Source organism: Coregonus clupeaformis, chromosome 27 (assembly GCF_020615455.1).
Source record: "Coregonus clupeaformis isolate EN_2021a chromosome 27, ASM2061545v1, whole genome shotgun sequence".
Lineage (NCBI taxonomy): Eukaryota > Metazoa > Chordata > Actinopteri > Salmoniformes > Salmonidae > Coregonus > Coregonus clupeaformis.
The window spans coordinates 16,326,957-16,345,726 of NC_059218.1; the positions used below are offsets into that span (position 1 = coordinate 16,326,957).

The window sequence follows — 18,770 nt, forward strand, 5'->3', positions numbered from 1 at the left end:
TTAAGCTGGTAGAGTTATGGGCATTATATAGCCAAGTTAGTAAATAGGCAATATGTAGCCATGATAGTCCTGAAATTTCAATAGAAAAGGAGAGCCGCTCTAGGAGCTCAGATGCAATAATTTTATAACCAACGTTTCGACACCCAAGCTGTCTTCATCAGAGTATAAAGATGGCTTGGCTGTCGAAACGTTGGTTATTAAATTATTGCATCTGAGCTCCTAGAGTGTGTGGCTCTCCTTTTCTTTTCCAAGTGTTCTACTCCGCTAGCCAGCACCTCGCCTAAACAGATGTGCGTTTCTTTCGCCTCCAGTGCTGATATTTAGACAGTTCTGTCTATACTGCATGGCTGGGCTGAGTGTCAACAGGGCAGCCTTTTACTGTTAATGAGGATTGAGCCAATAAGCAGGGTCACATTTTTATGAGTTTATTCTCCTATTCACACATGAATGTGACATGAATGGTTACACATCAATGTTACAAAATGCTACTTTTCAATCCTCATTAAAAGTAGCATTTTGATTTTGTAACCGTTTTTGATGGGGATATTGCAATGGTGGGTCGTTTTGTGCCTATGCAAAGTGTTACGAAACCACCTAGCCAACTTAGGTTTATTTGTTTTTGCATGTAGCCTAATTGTTGTTGCATCAGTCTTTGTCTGTAAAGTAGATGCCTTGTACCAGTATACATAGGCATAGATACAAGCAAATGTATAGTGCTACTGTAGGGTTGATCCTCTTCAGTCGAGAGGAGGCCATTGCCACTGTCAAATGGATGAGTGGAGAGAGAGCAGAGTCAAGCCGAATAAGAACAGACCAAAAAAAGAATGAGAAGGACCATGCTAATGTAGGGAGTGGGAAAATAAAGAACAAGAAAACACTCTGCTTAAACCCAAGAACGTGTCAGTACGTTTCTCCTCCTGGCATGGTGTTTTGTCCTGCCTTTCTGTGCTATGGTAATTACATTTTCTGCTGGTGAAAAGGTAAAAGCTCTGTTAATAGAGAGCTGAATGGCAGGCCCAGAGCAGGCCTCTAGTGTTGCCATTCATTAAGCCTGAGCAGTCCTTCAGCCTGCCATCAGACCCACTCACTACTAGTCTGACTGGTTGGGGACGTAGGACGAATAATACAAATAATAATACATTGGGTTTATATGGGGCTTTTCTAGAACATTGAAATGGGCCCTTTTCAAGGGAGAATGGTTGTGTTTTAATGAACAGAGCTAGGCTTAAGTTGTCAACAAACCCTCAGTTGTTCTGCAGTCGAAACAAAGTAGAATAGCCTAACCACTGATTGTAGATGGTAAATAAATATTGAATGAGGTATGCTGGGCCTACGCTATCAAAGCTATCAACCAACAAATGAAAAGAGTAACTAAGTATTTGTACGTGTGGGTCATGTGGGTTTGCTTATCTTACAAAGACCATGTCAGTCAAAATGTTATCAACCAACCTTCAGCTTTTTTAGATCATACCTTTCATACTTTCGCCTGTCCTCTCTATCTGTGGTCCAGGTGAGCGGTTACACGATTTTGTCCCAAAGAAGTGTTTCTGTCTCGCTCTCTCTGTCTGTCTCTGTATACTCACCCCTGTCCTCTTTCCTGTGTCACCCTCCTCCAGGTGAGCGGTCCGGCGTTTGTCCCAGAGAAGAGCCATGACCTGCTGCATCGTATGACAGGTAAAGGTCTGTCAGCCCAGTACCAGTTCCCCAGACAGCCTTGTCTCTACCAGCCAACCATGGTCTCAGTCCAGATCAGCCTGACCAACACCTCAGACCACCCTCTGGAACAGATCCACATCGGAGACAGGAGCCCCACAGGACTCAACATATACTGCTTCAATACTATAGGTGAGTTAGATAATACACTGCTTCAATACTATAGGTGAGTTAGATAATACACTGCTTCAATACTATAGGTGAGTTAGATAATACACTGCTTCAATACTATAGGTGAGTTAGATAATACACTGCTTCAATACTATAGGTGAGTTAGATAATACACTGCTTCAATACTATAGGTGAGTTAGATAACATAATACACTGCTTCAATACTATAGAGTGCATTCGAAAAGAATTCAGACCCCTTGACTTTTTACACATTTTGTTACGTTACAGCCTTATTCTAAAATGGATTAAATTATATTTTTTCCCTCATCAATCTACACACAATATCCCATAATGACAAAGCAAAAATTTAGCTAATTTATTAAATAAGAAAAACGGAAATATCGCATTTACATAAGTATTCAGACCCTTTACTTAGTACTTTGTTGACGCACCTTTGGCAGGAATTACAGCCTTGAGTCTTCTTTGGTATGACGCTACAAGTTTGGTACACCTGTATTTGGGGAGTTTCTCCCATTCTTCTCTGCAGATCCTCTCAATCTCTGTCAGGTTGGATGGGGAGCGTCGCTGCACAGCTATTTTCAGGTCTCTCCAGAGATGTTCGATCGGGTTCAAGTCCGGGCTCTGGCTGGGCCACTCAAGGACATTCAGAGACTTGTCCCGAAGCTACTTCTGTGTTGTCTTGGCTGTGTGCTTAGGGTCGTTGTCCTGTTGGAAGGTGAATCTTCACCCCAGTTTGAGGTCTTGAGCTCTCTGGAGCAGGTTTTCATCGATCTCTCTGTACTTTGCTCCATTCATCTTTCCCTCAATCCTGACGAGTCTCCCAGTCCCTGCCGCTGAAAAACATCCCCACAGCATGACGCTTCCACCACCATGCTTCACCGTAGGGATGGTGCCAGGTTTCCTCCAGACGTGACGCTTGGCATTCAGGCCAAAGAGTTCAATCTGGGTTTCATCAGACCAGAGAATCTTGTTTCTCATGGTCTTTGAGAGTCTTTAGGTGCCTTTTGGCAAACCAAGCGGGCTTTCATGTGTCTTTTTACTGAGGAGTGGCTTCCGTCTGGTCACTCTACCATAAAGGCCTGATTGGTGGAGTGCTGCAGAGATGGTTGTCCTTCTGGAAGGTTCTCCCATCTCTAGAGCTCTGTCAGAGTGACCATCGGGTTCTTGGTCACCTCCCTGACCCAAGGCCCTTCTCCCCTGATTGCTCTGTTTGGCCGGGCGGCCAGCTCTAGGAAGAGTCTTGGTGGTTCCAAACTTCTTCCATTTAAGAATGATGGAGGCCACTGTGTTCTTGGGGACCTTCAATGCTGCAGAAATGTTTGGGTAATTCACTGCTTCAATACTATAGGTGGGTTAGATACACTGCATGACCAAAGGTATGTGGACACCTGCTCGTCGAACATCTCATTCCAAAATCATGGGCATTAATATGGAGTTGGTCCACCCTTTTGCTGCTATAACAGCCTCCACTCCTCTGGGAAGGTTTTCCACTAGATGTTGGAACATTGCTGCGGGGACTTGTTTCCATTCAGCCACAAGAGCATTAGTGAGGTCGGGCACTGATGTTGGGCCATTAGGCCTGGCTCACAGTCGGCGTTCCAATTCATCCCAAAGGTGTTAGATGGTGTTGAGGTCAGAGCTCTGTGCATGTCAGTCAAGTTCTTCCACACCGATCTCGACAAACCATTTCTGTATTGACCTCTCTTTGTGCATGGGGGCATTGTCATGCCGAAACAGGAAAGGGCCTTCCCTAAACTATTGCCACAAAGTTGGAAGCACAGAATTGTCTAGAATGTCATTGTATGCTGTAGCATTAAGATTTCCCTTCACTGGAACTATGGGGCCTAACCCAAACCGTGAAAAACAGCCCCAGACCATTATTCCTCCTCCACCAAACTTTACAGTTGGCACTATGCACTTGGGAAGGTAGGGTTCTCCTGGTATCCGCCAAACCCAGATTTGTCTGTCGGACTGCCAGATGGTGAAGCGTAATTCATCACTCCAGAGAACGCATTTCCACTGCTCCAGAGTCCAATGGCGGCGAGCTTTACATCACACCAGCCGACGCTAGGCATTGTGCGTGGTGATCTTAGGCTGCTCGGCCATGGAAACCCATTTCATGAAGCCCCCGACTAAACAGTTCTTGTGCTGACGTTGCTTCCAGAGGCAGTTTGGAACTCGGTAGTGAGTGTTGCAACCGAGGACAGACGATTTTAATGCGCTACGCGCTTCAGCACTCAGCGGTCCCGTTCTGTGAGCTTGTGTGGCCTACCACTTCGCAGCTGAGCCGTTGTTGCTCCTAGACATTTCCACTTCACAATAACAACACTTACAGTTATAATAATAATAATAATAATATGCCATTTAGCAGACGCTTTTATCCAAAGCGACTTACAGTCATGCGTGCATACATTTTTTTTTGTGTATGGGTGGTCCCGGGGATCGAACCCACTACCTTGGCGTTACAAGCGCCGTGCTCTACCAGCTGAGCTACAGAGGACCACTGGGCAGCTCTAGCAGGGCAGAAATTTGACGAACTGACTTGTTGAAGTGGTTGCATCCTATGACGGTGCCACGTTGAAAGTCACTGAGCTCTTCAGTAAGTCCATTTTACTGCCAATGTTTGTCTATGGAGATTGCATGGCTGTGTGCTCGATTTTATACACCTGTCAGCAACAGGTGTGGCTGAAATAGCCGAATCCACTAATTTGAAGGGGTGTCCACATACTTTTGTGTATATAGTGTGTCTTCATTCATAACACATACACATACATATCCCTCTGAGCCCAGACATGAAAGAAAAGCAAAAGAAGAGAGAAAAAAAACAAGATGAAAAGGTGTGCGCTCAAGTGCGTTAAAAGCATCAATTGGCTGTGGATTGATTGGGCATTGAAGGAACTCGGGCAGCCAAACACTGGGTAATTTGGATCGATTGAGCTTAGAGTGTGGGTGTGTGTGAGAGTAGAGTTGGTTTTCATATTGAGCAGGAGAAAGTGAATGCGGACGGAATACCTTACTTTACCCCACAGTGTATTTAACCTCGTAAAGAAATGTTAGACTAGCACGTGGCTATTCCTACAGCAGCATAGCCCACAATGTCTTTCAACATATCGGTCTCTTCTATATGTCAGCATCTACTGTAGTAAAGTCCACTTTTCTCTTAAAACTGAAATGGCGAGGGGGAGGAGGAGGAGAGAAAGAAAGAGTGCGATGAAGTGAGAGAAATGTGAAAAGGGAAGAGAGAGACAGAGAAAGAGGGGTGATTGAGGCATAGAAAGCAGTGGAGAGAAAGAGAGTGTATGATGGCTCTGTTTCCAGTGTCTGTCCTCTGGTGTCCAGGGTCCTTTCTTCTCTCCTCTGTGTGAGACAGAGTTCCGCTCCACAGAGAGACAGAGAAAGACAGGGTTGCTCAGGAGACCGTGGAGGATCCTTCTGTCTGTCTGTCGGCCTATCGCTCCCTCTTTCGTCCTCATCCTTCTTACTTTCACTCTCACCTCGATCTCACAGATCTCTCTCTGCTTCATGTCTTTCTCTCTTCTCTCTCATCCCCCAATGTCTTTTCCTCCTTTATACATATCCATCTCCCCCCTCTTTTACTATTTCTCTCTCTCTCCTTCTTCTCTTTAGACCCTGACATTCTCTTTGACAACCCTGTTGTTTTGGAAAATGTTTCTGTCTTTCGTCTCGTTGTGGAGGATGAGATTGAAAGATGGATTTCTCACACGCGTTGGCCTTGCTTTGTGAAGTAGAAAACACAAGTGGTGTCTGTATGCCTGTCTGTTCCACTCTAATGACCTCCCCATGTCCCTCTTCTTCCTCTGCCCGTGTCACTCACTCCTCTCTTTTCATTCTTCTCTCTGTTCTCAGAGTGTCTGCAGCCAGAGGCCTCGGTGACTGTGTCTTTGGGCATCGACTTCAACGACTCAACACAAGCAGCCAACTTCCAGCTGTGGTAAGATACTCTGACGTCTAGTCTAGCTCTCCTCTCCTCTCCTCTCCTCTGCTCGCTGATCAGAAAACCTGTTTGGGAGAGAGCTAATTAATCTTTCCCAAAATGCAATCACCCAGTGTGTTTTGCATGACAATCAGAATAGAGATGGAGAAAACGTCAAACACACACATTACACACGCAGCTGTACACACACACACACCACTCATTTCAAAGAGGGGCTTGTTGATCTGTTGTCCTGTTTATCCATCAGTACGAAGGAGGACCAGTTCAGTGTGTCCATCCAGCCTGCCGTAGGAGAACTCTTCCTACCCATCACGATGACCGAACAGGACTTCCGCAAGGAGCAAGGTAAGTTATTATACACCGTTAACTACAAAGAAAATCATAATCATTATCTTGCACAATCAGACAAAACATTAGCTACATTATCATCACCATGACCGATCACTGGTGTTTAGCATTAGTCACTGTGAAAGACGTGCTGTAGTCAAAGCAGTAACAAATGCAGTTTGTAGGTAATGACTTCATAAGTGGGGCCAATAATTACTGGCCTGCTTTCTATGGAGGCTTTCTATGAATTTAATAATAAAGAAACATTCAACTTTGATTCGCCTCCCTGAGTGATTGAATATCTTTTACACACACACACACACAGAGAGCGAGAGACACACACACACACACACACACCTCCCACTCCTGTGTATATAAGAGGCATTGAGAGAATTCAGTATGTAGGCTACCACTCTTCTCTAAGTGCCTGCTAAATGCCTTCCTCGTCTTGTTAATTCATTAATGAACCTTCATTCACTATAGTCCTATTCTGAGCTCTCCTCCTCATAGCAATCCGAGAGAAGAGGATAGGAGACCGAACGGCTAGATTTAACCCGCCCCTCTCTTTTAAAGATGATTTAAACCAAACCACTTTACTTCTCTTCAGGTGGTTTTTAGAAACATGTTTGTTGTTACTTTGACCTGAATGGAGTATTTTCCCCTTGGCTAACTTGTGCCCCCTCCACCCCACCCCACTCACTCTAAACTCCCCCCCTCCCCCAGTCCTCATTAAATGCTCTTTCTGGAGTGTTGGGAGCTCTTGTGTTGTCCAAAAACGCACTTTCTTTCTTTGTCTTATTCACAGTCAAGCTCTCAAGCACTATGTTCATTTCCTGTCGTTTGTCAGAATCAGAAGACTGGCTGTGTGTCACTGTGTGTGGAGTACAGTGAACAGTTAGTTTGTGAGGATTCTTCTCCAGCGCACCTGCAACGCAACCTCTAGATGTGATGTGAGTGCATAATTTCACTTGTTTCTGTTTCTCACCCAATCAGGTAAACTGCTGGGCATGAACGAGAGCTCGGCAACCATCACCATGGCAGCAGAGAACACGACCAGCCAACCAATCAGCAGACAGGTGGCAACCGTGGCCAACCTGGGAGTGGTTCCATCCGGTCAAGACAACCTCCACAGGTGAGATGTGTGTCTGTGCGTGTGTCTGCATGTGAAGGCTTGCTGTGTAATTGGTGTACACAGGGTGTGCTAATGAGCTTCCTCCTCCGTCACGCACACCTACACACCTGACGGATAATTACCCCTCTCTCGCTCTCTCTCTCTCGCTCTCTGTTTCCTTATCTCTTTCACTTCCTCTCTGTCCCTCTTTCACTTTCTCTACCTCCCTGTCTGTCTCCATCTCACTGTCTGAATGTCCATCTGTCTCTCCCTCCTTCCCTTTGTCTCCCCCCTCTTTCTGTTTGAGAGAGAGGATGAGTAACAGGGCGGGAAATAGGGAGAGGAAGGAAAAGAAAGAGAAGCGGATGGAAAAACAGAGGAGGGTGGAAAAGGTGAGAGGGAGAAAGAGAGGAGAGCGTGAGGGAGATAAGAGGAGACACCAGCACAAGGTTACAGGGAGCTGGGAGGAGAGGAGAATCAGTGGAAATCAATGTTAGCCGGTGGGAGAGGCCTGCCTCCAATAACCCCATACTTCATTTAGAATAACCAATAGAACAAATGACTCTGGACTATCAATCTCTCTCTCCTGGCTGGCTGACGGCTGGTGAGGAAGCTGCGCTCTCCTTACCGTCCCTTAATGATGACATGCTCTCCTATGGTCTCACAATGATGACATGAAAAGGGGCCTTTATCCACAAAGCGTCTCAGAAAAGTTCCTAGGAATCCTGTTAAAACCTGTTTGAAGACAAAATAATGTTAAGACACTGCTCAGACAAACTCTGAGCCAGGAGTAAAATCAAGTCATAAAAGTTTATCTCAGCTGGGAATCACAACAGTTTGAGGTATCGCAAAGGAAAGCTAGTGACGACCATAGAAACAAAGAGCATCTACAGTTGAAGTCGGAAGTTTAAATTTAAAAAATGAATTGGTCATTTAGCAGACGCTCTTATCCAGAGCGACTTACAGGAGCAATTAGGGTTAAGTGCCTTGCTCAAGGGCACATCGACAGATTTTTCACCTAGTCGGCTCGGGGATTAGAACCAGCGACCTTTCGGTTACTGGTACAACGATCTTAACCACTAAGCTACCTGTAAGCTACCACTAAGCTACCTGCCGCCCATACACTTAGGTTGGAGTCATTAAAACTTGTTTTTCAACCACTCCACAAATTTCTTGTTAACAAACTATAGTTTTGGCAAGTCGGTTAGGACATCTACTTTGTGCATGACACAAGTCATTTCTCCAAAAATTGTTTTCAGACAGATTATTTCACTTATAATTCACTGTATCACAATTCCAGTGGGTCAGAAGTTTACATACACTATGTTGACTGTGCCTTTAAACAGCTTGGAAATTCCAGAAAACGATGTCATGGCTTTAGAAGCTTCTGATAGGCTAATTGACATCATTTGAGTCAATTGGAGGTGTACCTGTGGATGTATTTCAAGGCCTACCTTCAAACTCAGTGCCTCTTTGCTTGACATCATGGGAAAATCAAAAGAAATCAGCCAAGACCTCAGAAGAAAAATGTGTAGACCTCCACAAGTCTGGTTCATCCTTGGGAGCCATTTCCAAACGCCTGAAGGTACCACGTTCATCTGTACAAACAATAGTACGCAAGTATAAACACCATGGGACCACGCAGCCGTCATACCGCTCAGGAAGGAGATGCGTTCTGTCTCCAAGAAATGAACGTACTTTGGTGCGAAAAGTGCAAATTAATCCCAGAACAACAGCAAAGGACCATGTGATGATTCTGGAGGAAACGGGTACAAAAGTATCTATATCCACAGTAAAACGAGTCCTATATCGACATAACCTGAAAGGCCTCTCAGCAAGGAAGAAGCCACTGCTCCAAAACCGCCATAAAAAAAGCCAGACTACGGTTTGCAACTGCACATGGGGACAAAGATCGTACCTTTTGGAGAAATGTCCTCTGGTCTGATGAAACAAAAATAGAACTGTTTGGCCATAATGACCATCGTTATGTTTGGAGGAAAAAGGGGGTTGCTTGCAAGCCGAAGAACACCATCCCAATCGTGAAGCATGGGGGTGACAGCATCATGCTGTGGGGGTGCTTTGCTGCAGGAGGGACTGGTACACTTCACAAAATAGATGGCATCATGAGGAAAGAAAATTATGTGGATATATTGAAGCAACATCTCAAGACATCCGTCAGGAAGTCAAAGCTTGGTCGCAAATGAGTCTTCCAAATGGACAATGACCCCAAGCATACTTCCAAAGTTGTGGCAAAATGGCTTAAGGACAACAAAGTAAAGGTATCGGAGTGGCCATCACAAAGCCCTGACATCAAACCTGTAGAAAATGTGTGGGCAGAACTGAAAAGGCGTGTGCGAGCAAGGAGGCCTACAAACCTGACTCAGTTACACCAGCTCTGTCAGGTGGAATGGGCCAAAATTCACCCAACTTATTGTGTGGAATGGGCCAAAATTCACCCAACTTACTTATAAGCTTGTGGAAGGCTACCCGAAACGTTTGACCCAAGTTAAACAATGTAAAGGCAATGCTACCAAATACTAATTGAGTGTATGTAAACTTGTGATGAAAGAAATAAAAGCTGAAATAAATCATTCTCTCTGCTATTATTCTGACATTTCACATTCTTAAAATAAAGTGGTGATCCTAACTGACCTAAAACAGGGAATGTTTACTAGGATTAAATGTCAGGAATTGTGGAAAAACTGAGTTTAAATGTATTTGGCTAAGGTTTATGTAAACTTCTGACTTCAACTGTATATACTTACATTCTATTTCTATCAGAGAGGAAGAAGCAATGGTGATGATGCTAATTGACATTGTTGCAGATGATGGGGAATAACCAATCGCGATGAGGCATCGCCAGCTTGAATGTGACTGTACATCAAATGTTGCAATTATAAAACGTTTGATATAATTTTCGCCTGACACGACCACTTTGCCTACTCTTAATTCCTGCCTAATACACTACCGGTCAAAGGTTTTAGAACACCTACTTTTCTACATTGTAGAATAATAGTGAAGACATCAAAACTATGAAATAATGCATATGGAGTCATGTAGTAACCACAAAAGTGTTAAACAAATCAAAACTTATTTTATATTTGAGATTCTTCAAATAGCCACCATTTGCCTTGATGACAGCTTTGCACACTCATCCCAAACCATCTCAACTTGGTTGAGGTCGGGGGATTGTGGAGGCCAGGTAATCTGATGCAGCACTCCATCACTGTCCTTCTTGGTAAAATATCCCTTACACAGCCTGGAGGTGTTGGGTCATTGAAAAACAAATGATAGTCCCACTAAGCCCAAACCAGATGGAATGGCATATCGCTGTGGTAGCCATGCTGGTTAAGTGTGCCTTGAATTCTAAATAAATCACTGACAGTGTCACCAGCAAAGCACCCCCACACCATAACACCACCTCCTCCGTGCTTTAAGGTGGGAAATACACATGCGGAGATCATCAGTTCACCCACACCACGTCTCACAAAGACACGGCGGTTGAAACCAAAAATCTCAAATGTGGAATCCAGACCAAAGGACACATTTCCACCGGTCTAATGTCCATTGCTTGTATTTCTTGGCCCAAGCAAGTCTCTTCTTATTATTGGTGTCCTTTAGTAGTTGTTTCTTTGCGGCAATTCGACCATGAAGGCCTGATTCACACAGTCTCTGCTGAACAGTTGATGTTGATGTCTATTACTTGAAAATCTTACAAAAAATGTATGCACGCATGACTGTAAGTCGCTTTGGATAAAAGCGTCTGCTAAATGGCATATTATTATTATTATTATTATTATTATTATTATTATTAACTCTGTGAAGCATTTATTTGGGCTGCAATTTCTGAGGCTTGTAACTCTAATGATCTTATCCACTGCAGCAGAGGTAACTCTGGGTCTTCCTTTCCTGTGGCGGTCCTCATAAATAAATAATAAATAAATATGCCATTTAGCAGACGCTTTTATCCAAAGCGACTTACAGTCATGCGTGCATACATTTTTGTGTATGGGTGGTCCCGGGGATCGAACCCACTACCTTGGCGTTACAAGCGCCGTGCTCTACCAGCTGAGCTACAGAGGACCACCTCATGAGAGCCCAGTTTCACCATAGCGCTTAATGGTTTTTGTTTCTGCACTTGAAGAAACTTTCAAAGTTCTTGAAATGTTCTGTATTGACTGACCTTCATGTCTTAAAGTAAAGATGGACTGTCGTTTCTCTCTGCTTATTTGAGCTGTTCTTGCCATAATATGGACTTGGTCTTTTACCAAATAGGGCTATCTTCTGTATCCCCCCCTACCTTGTCACAACACAACTGATTGGCTTAAACTTTGTGAAATAAATTCCACAAATTAACTTTTAAGAAGGCACACCTGTTAATTGAAATGGATTCCAGGTGACTACCTCATGAAGCTGGTTGAGAGAATGCCAAGAGTGTGCAAAGCTGTCATCAAGGCAAAGGGTGGAATAATCTCAAATATAAAATATATTTTGATTTGTTTAACACTTTTTTTGGTTACTACATGATTCCATATGTGTTATTTCATAGTTTTGATGTCTTCACTATTATTCTACAATGTAGAAAATAGTAAAAAATAAAGACAAACCCTTGAATGAGAAGGTGTTCTAGAACTATTGACCGGTAGTGTATGTTGGCATGCATAACCTTTTTTTAACCAATTTTGATATTTTGAATAATGTGATAGACATATTGTACTGAATCATACATTATAATGGTTGTTAAAAGCAGGATTTAAAAGTTTTCTACCTTGTGTGACCATTTTCCCAAAATGCTTTTCTGCTTTCTTGAACAGACTGGTACGTTTGCTCCGTTTTGGTGGGTGTGGTTTGAAGCAATGAGTGACGTATTTAAAGGGCAGCGGTGCACAACCCAACCGCTCCTCCAGAATTTTGAACATGTCCGTAGTCTCACCACACTCCAGCCCGGTAGGTTGCTTTTTCACCGGTTAGGACAGGTCATGAGGTCTCCTAAATACCTGTCGACTAGGTGAGACTCGTATGGCTAAAGAGGCTTGCGTAGATTTTATTTTTTCCCATTAGAGTAGGAGTAAAATGATTTTTCTTAGCACTTACGACCAATTTTCTACTCTGAGATGATTTATGGACACGACCCCTGGCCTAGCGGTAGGCTTGGGCGGTATACTGTATATACAGTGCATTCGGAAAGTATTCAGACCCCTTGACTTTTTCCACATTTTGTTACATTACAGCCTTATTCTAAAATGTAATAAATATTTTTTTCCCTCATCAATCTACACACAGTATACCATAATGACGAAGCTAAAATAGGTTTATATAAATTTTTACAGATTTATTACAAATAAAAAACAGAAATACCTTATTTACATAAGTATCCAGACCCTTTGCTATGAGACTCGAAATTGATTATCCTTGAGATGTTTCTGCAACTTGGAGTCCCTGCAACTTGATTGGAGTCCACCTGTGGTAAATTCAATTGAATGGACATGATTTGGAAAGGCACACCTGTCTATACAGTGAGGGGAAAAAATTATTTGATCCCCTGCTGATTTTGTAAGTTTGCCCACTGACAAAGACATGATCAGTCTATAATTTTAATGGTAGGTTTATTTGAACAGTGAGAGACAGAATAACAACAAAATAATCCAGAAAAACGCATGTGAAAAATGTTATAAATTGATTTGCATTTTAATAAGGGAAATAAGTATTTGACCCCTCTGCAAAACATGACTTAGTACTTGGTGGCAAAACCCTTGTTGGCAATCACAGAGGTCAGACGTTTCTTGTAGTTGGCCACCAGGTTTGCACACATCTCAGGAGGGATTTTGTCCCACTTCTCTTTGCAGATCTTCTACAAGTCATTAAGGTTTCGAGCCTGACGTTTGGCAACTCGAACCTTCAGCTCCCTCCACAGATTTTCTATGGGATTAAGGTCTGGAGACTGGCTAGGCCACTCCAGGACCTTAATGTGCTTCTTCTTGAGCCACTCCTTTGTTGCCTTGGCCGTGTGTTTTGGGTCATTGTCATGCTGGAATACCCATCCACGACCCATTTTCAATGCCCTGGCTGAGGGCAGGAGGTTCTCACCCAAGATTTGACGGTACATGGCCCCGTCCATCGTCCCTTTGATGCAGTGAAGTTGTCCTGTCCCCTTAGCAGAAAAACACCCACATAGCATAATGTTTCCACCTCCATGTTTGACGGTGGGAATAGTGTTCTTGGTCATAGGCAGCATTCCTCTTCCTCCAAACACGGTGAGTTGAGTTGATGCCAAAGAGCTCGATTTTGGTCTCATCTGACCACAACACTTTCACCCAGTTCTCCTCTGAATCATTCCGATGTTCATTGGCAAACTTCAGACGGGCCTGTATATGTACTTTCTTGAGCAGGGGGACCTTGCGGGCGCTGCATGATTTCAGTCCTTCACGGCGTAGTGTGTTACCAATTGTTTTCTTGGTGACTATGGTCCCAGCTGCCTTGAGATCATTGACAAGATCCTCCCGTGTAGTTCTGGGCTGATTCCTCACCGTTCTCATGATCATTGCAACTCCACGAGGTGAGATCTTGCATGGAGCCCCAGGCTGAGGGAGATTGACAGTTATTTTGTGTTTCTTCCATTTGCGAATAATCGCACCAACTGTTGTCACCTTCTCACCAAGCTGCTTGGCGATGGTCTTGTAGCCCATTCCAGCCTTGTGTAGGTCTACAATCTTGTCCCTGACATCCTTGGAGAGCTCTTTGGTCTTGGCCATGGTGGAGCGTTTGGAATCTGATTGATTGATTGCTTCTGTGTACAGGTGTCTTTTATACAGGTAACAAGCTTGTTACCTGTATAAAAGACACCTGGGAGCCTGAAATCTTTCTGATTGAGAGGGGGTCAAATATGTATTTCCCTCATTAAAATGCAAATCAATTTATAACATTTTTTACATTCATTTTTCTGGATTTTTTTGTTGTTATTCTGTCTCTCACTGTTCAAATAAACCTACCATAAAAATTATAGACTGATCATTTCTTAGTCAGTGGGCAAACGTACAAAATCAGCAGGGGATCAAATACTTTTTTCCCTCACTGTATAAGGTCCCACAGTTGACAGTGCATGTCAGAGAAAAAACCAAGCCATGAGGTCAAAGAAATTGTCCGTAGAGCTCCAAGACAGGATTGTGTCGAGGCACAGATCTGGAGAAGGGTACCAAAACATTTCTGCAGCATTGAAGGTCCCCAAGAAAACAGTGGCCTTTATCATTCTTAAATGGAAGAAGTTTGGAACCACCAAGACTCTTCCTAGAGCTAGTCACCGGCCAAACTGAGCAATCGGGGGAGAAGGGCCTTGGTCAGGGAGGTGACCAAGAACCCTATGGTCACGCTGACAGAGCTCCAGAGATCCTCTGTGGAGATGGGAGAACCTTCCAGAAGGACAACCATCTCTGCAGCACTCCACCAATCAGGCCTTTATGGTAGAGTGGCCAGACGGAAGCCAGTCCTCAGTAAAAGGCATATGACAGCCCGCTTGGAGTTTGCCAAAAAGCACCTAAAGGTCTCTCAGACCATGAGAAACAAGATTCTCTGGTCTGATGAAACCAAGATTGAACTCTTTGGCATGAATGCCAAGCGTCACATCTGGAGGAAACCTGGCACCATCCCTACGGTGAAGCATGGTGGTGGCAGCATCATGCTGTGGGGATGTTTTTCAGCGGCAGGGACTGGGAGACTATTCAGGATCGAGGGAAAGGTGACCGGAGCAAAGTACAGAGAGATCCTTGATAAACCTGCTCCAAGGTTCACCTTCTAACAAGACAACAACCTTAAGCACACAGCCAAGACCATGCAGGAGTGGCTTCGGGACAAGTCTCTGAATGTCCTTGAGTGGCCCAGCCAGAGCCTGTATTTGAACCCGATCGAACATCTCTGGAGAGACCTGAAAGTAGCGACACTCCCCATCCAACCTGACAGAGCTTGAGAGGATCTGCAGAGAAGAATCGGAGATACACCCAAAATACAGGTGTGCCAAGCTGTGTAGCGTCATACCCAAAGAAGACTCAAGGCTGTAATCGCTGCCAAAGGTGCTTCAACAAAGTACTGAGTAAAGGGTCTGAATACTTATGTAAATGTGATATTTCTGTTTTTATAAATGTGCAAAGAATTCCAAATAAAATGGTTTTGCTTTGTCATTATGGGGTATTGTGTGTAAACTGATGAGGGGGAAAAAAAACAATTTAATCTGTTTTAGAATAAAGCTGTAACGTAACAAAGTGGAAAAAGTCAAGGGGTCTGAATACTTTCTGAATGCACTGTACCATATACCGGGGTGTTTGGGGGAACACGGGATTGCTTTTCAATACCATCAAAACCGTCAAAACTATTTCTTTAAAGTTTTTCAATACATTTTAATATTTTTAGCTACTTTTTAAGTTATTACCTGCAGTCAACTTGTGTAATACCTCACAAGATAAACCAGATTGCGTTCTTCATTTCAGCTGTCACATTATTTTAAATTATGTAGCTTACCGTAGTTCCCTAGAACAGTTGAGCCAGCCACGTGTTTGTAAATAGCACAACTGGAGAAAGCGAGCTGGTGAGTCTTTAGCGTTCTATATCTATCGGTGAATCTCTGTTGTGCGGCGCACATTTACATTTCACATTTACATTTTAGTCATTTAGCAGACGCTCTTATCCAGAGCAACTTACAGGAGCAATTAGGGTTAAGTGCCTTGCTCAAGGGCACATCGACAGGTTTTTCACCTAGGGAGATCGGGGATTAGAACCAGCGACCTTTCGGTTACTGGCACAACGCTCTTAACCACTCAGCTACCTGCCGCCCACTTCACACATATTTGCCATCAGATATCTTATAATGGCTTTCTGCCAGAAGTCAAAGAGCTCTGGATGAGTTATCTGTACAGGTGGCATTTTCTCCCTGTGCTTCCTACTAGTGTTTTTTTTTCTGCTCTGTTCTTCTCTGTGTACAGTCGTGGTCAAAAGTTTTGAGAATGTGAAAATTAGTATTTGTGTCAAAGTCTGCTGCCTCAGTTTTGATGATGGCAATTTGCATATACTCCAGAATGTCATGAAGAGTGATCAGATGAATTGCAATTAATTGCAAAGTCCCTCTTTGCCATGAAAATTAACTTATTCCCCCCAAAACATTTCCACTGCATTTCAGCCCTGCCACAAAAGGATTAGGTGCCATCATGTCAGTGATTATCTCGTTAACACAGGTAAGAAGTGTTGACGAGGACAAGGCTGGAGATTTAAAAGGAGGGTGGTGCTTGAAATCATTGTTCTTCCTCTGTTAACCATGGTTACCTGCAAGGAAACACGTGCCGTCATCATTGCTTTGCACAAAAAGGGCTTCACAGGCAAGGATATTGCTGCTAGTAAGATTGCACCTAAATCAACCATTTATCGGATCATCAAGAACTTCAAGGAGAGAGGTTCAATTGTTGTGAAGAAGGCGTCAGGGCGCCCAAGGAAGTCCAGCAAACACAGGACCGTCTCCTAAAGTTGATTCAGCTGCGGGATCGGGGCACCACCAGTGCAGAGCTTGCTCAGGAATGGCAGCAGGCAGGTGTGAGTGCATCTGCACACACAGTGAGGCGAAGACTTTTGGAGGATGGCCTGATGTCAAGAATGGCAGCAAAGAAGCCACTTCTCTCCAGGAAAAACATCAGGGACAGACTGATATTCTGCAAAAGGTACAGGGATTGGTCTGCTGAGGACTGGGGTAAAGTCATTTTCTCTGATGAATCCCCTTTCCGATTGTTTGGGGCATCCGGAAAACACCTTGTCCGGCGAAGACAAGGTGAGCGCTACCATCAGTCCTGTGTCATGCCAACTGTAAAGCATCATGAGACCATTCATGTGTGGGGTTGCTTCTCAGCCAAGGGAGTGGGCTCACTCACAATTTTGCCTAAGAACACAGCCATGAATAAAGAATGTTACCAAAACATCCTCCGAGAGCAACTTCTCCCAACCATCCAAGAACAGTTTGGTGACGAACAATGTCTTTTCCAGCATGATGGAGCACCTTGCCATAAGGCAAACGTGATAACTAAGTGGCTCGGTGAACGAAACATCGACATTTTGGGTCCATGGCCAGGAAACTCCCCAGACCTAAATCCCATTGAGAACTTGTGGTCGATCGTCAAGAGGCGGGTGGACAAACAAAAACCCACAAATGCTGACAAACTCCAAGCATTGATTATGCAAGAGGGCTGCCATCAGTCAGGATTTGGCCCAGAAGTTAATTGACAGCATGCCAGGGCGGATTGCAGAGGTCTTGAAAAAGAAGGGTCAACACTGCAAATATTGACTCTTTGCATAAACCTAAAGCCTTTGACACTTATGGAATGCTTGTAATTATACTTCAGTATACCATAGTAACATCTGACAAAAATATCTCATAACACTGAAGCAGTGAACTTTGTAAAGACCAATACTTGTCATTCTCAAAACTTTTGACCACGACTGTACACATGCTGCTCTTCCTTCAGAAAAGCATGCATCACAACTTTGGTCATTTGCAGAATTTCTCTCGTTCACTTTCGCTTGTAAATGTCCACACTCACCGAAAATGTTATTTGGTAGCTACTAGCTATTCTTGTATAACTTTATGAGCTGGATTTGTTTGTCTTTGCAATTAGTTTAGCTAACAGCGTCTATGTGATTTTGCTATTAGTTTGTGCTAATTTGGTTAGCATTCTGGTAATGGAGGCCGAGTGGGTTTTTCTTGAGTTTTTAGCGCCCCTCATACAGATCCCTATGCTATGACGGTAATACCGTACATCCCAGCATGAGAGAAGGACGGTATGACAATATGAAAATCTGGATACCGTCCAAGCCTAACTAGCGCCTCCTGTGTCTGCAGATCTGAAGGGGTCAGGTATATACTAGAAGGTTGGGTGGAGCCATCTACGGTTTCCTTCAGATCTGAAAATACCAAAGTGGTAGTGGTATCTCATAGGTGGGGTTATGTCGATGCTGCACAACTACTAGTACCCACACACACACACACAGACTAATGCTGACACAAACGCACACAGTAGGAATTGTATGAGGGGATATACACACTGAGAGCTCATTGTGGAGGTCACTGCATTAATATTACTGTGATGAAGGTGACCTCCACTAGGACCCCCTCTCCTCACCTCTCCCCAGGGACAGGCCTCTTCGGCCTGGGCACCAGCACATCTGTCCCTGGGGTTCAAGGTTCAGACTTAATGTAGAAATAATTATCTGAAAATGGTGTTATGTGATACCATTTATATTGTGTGGTGACATAAATGTAAATGTAAATTAGCTACAAAACTGTTACATTTGATGTTATGGCTATTTGAATAATTGTTGTTTTGTGCTTTACTGCATATCTCAGGTTATCTTTGGTTTGTGCGTGCGCGTGTGTGTACGTGCGTGTACGTGCGTGCGTGTGTGTACGTGCGTGTACGTGCGTGCGTGTGTGTACGTGCGTGTACGTGCGTGTGTGTACGTGCGTGTGTGTGTGTGTGTGTGTACGTGTGTGTGTGTGTTTGTGCG

General features: G+C 43.9%; 1 protein-coding gene across 1 annotated transcript in view; it reads left to right on the forward strand.

Moving 5' to 3' along the window:
• LOC121541561 (AP-3 complex subunit beta-1) overlaps positions 1–18,770 on the forward strand; it is an 85,025-nt gene that overhangs the window by 54,569 nt on the left and 11,686 nt on the right. The window contains exons 23-26 of the mRNA XM_041850651.2: positions 1,617–1,845; positions 5,713–5,797; positions 6,048–6,145; positions 7,121–7,259. Coding sequence (XP_041706585.1) covers positions 1,617–1,845; positions 5,713–5,797; positions 6,048–6,145; positions 7,121–7,259 — 551 coding nt within the window. The remainder of the gene's footprint in view (positions 1–1,616; positions 1,846–5,712; positions 5,798–6,047; positions 6,146–7,120; positions 7,260–18,770) is intronic.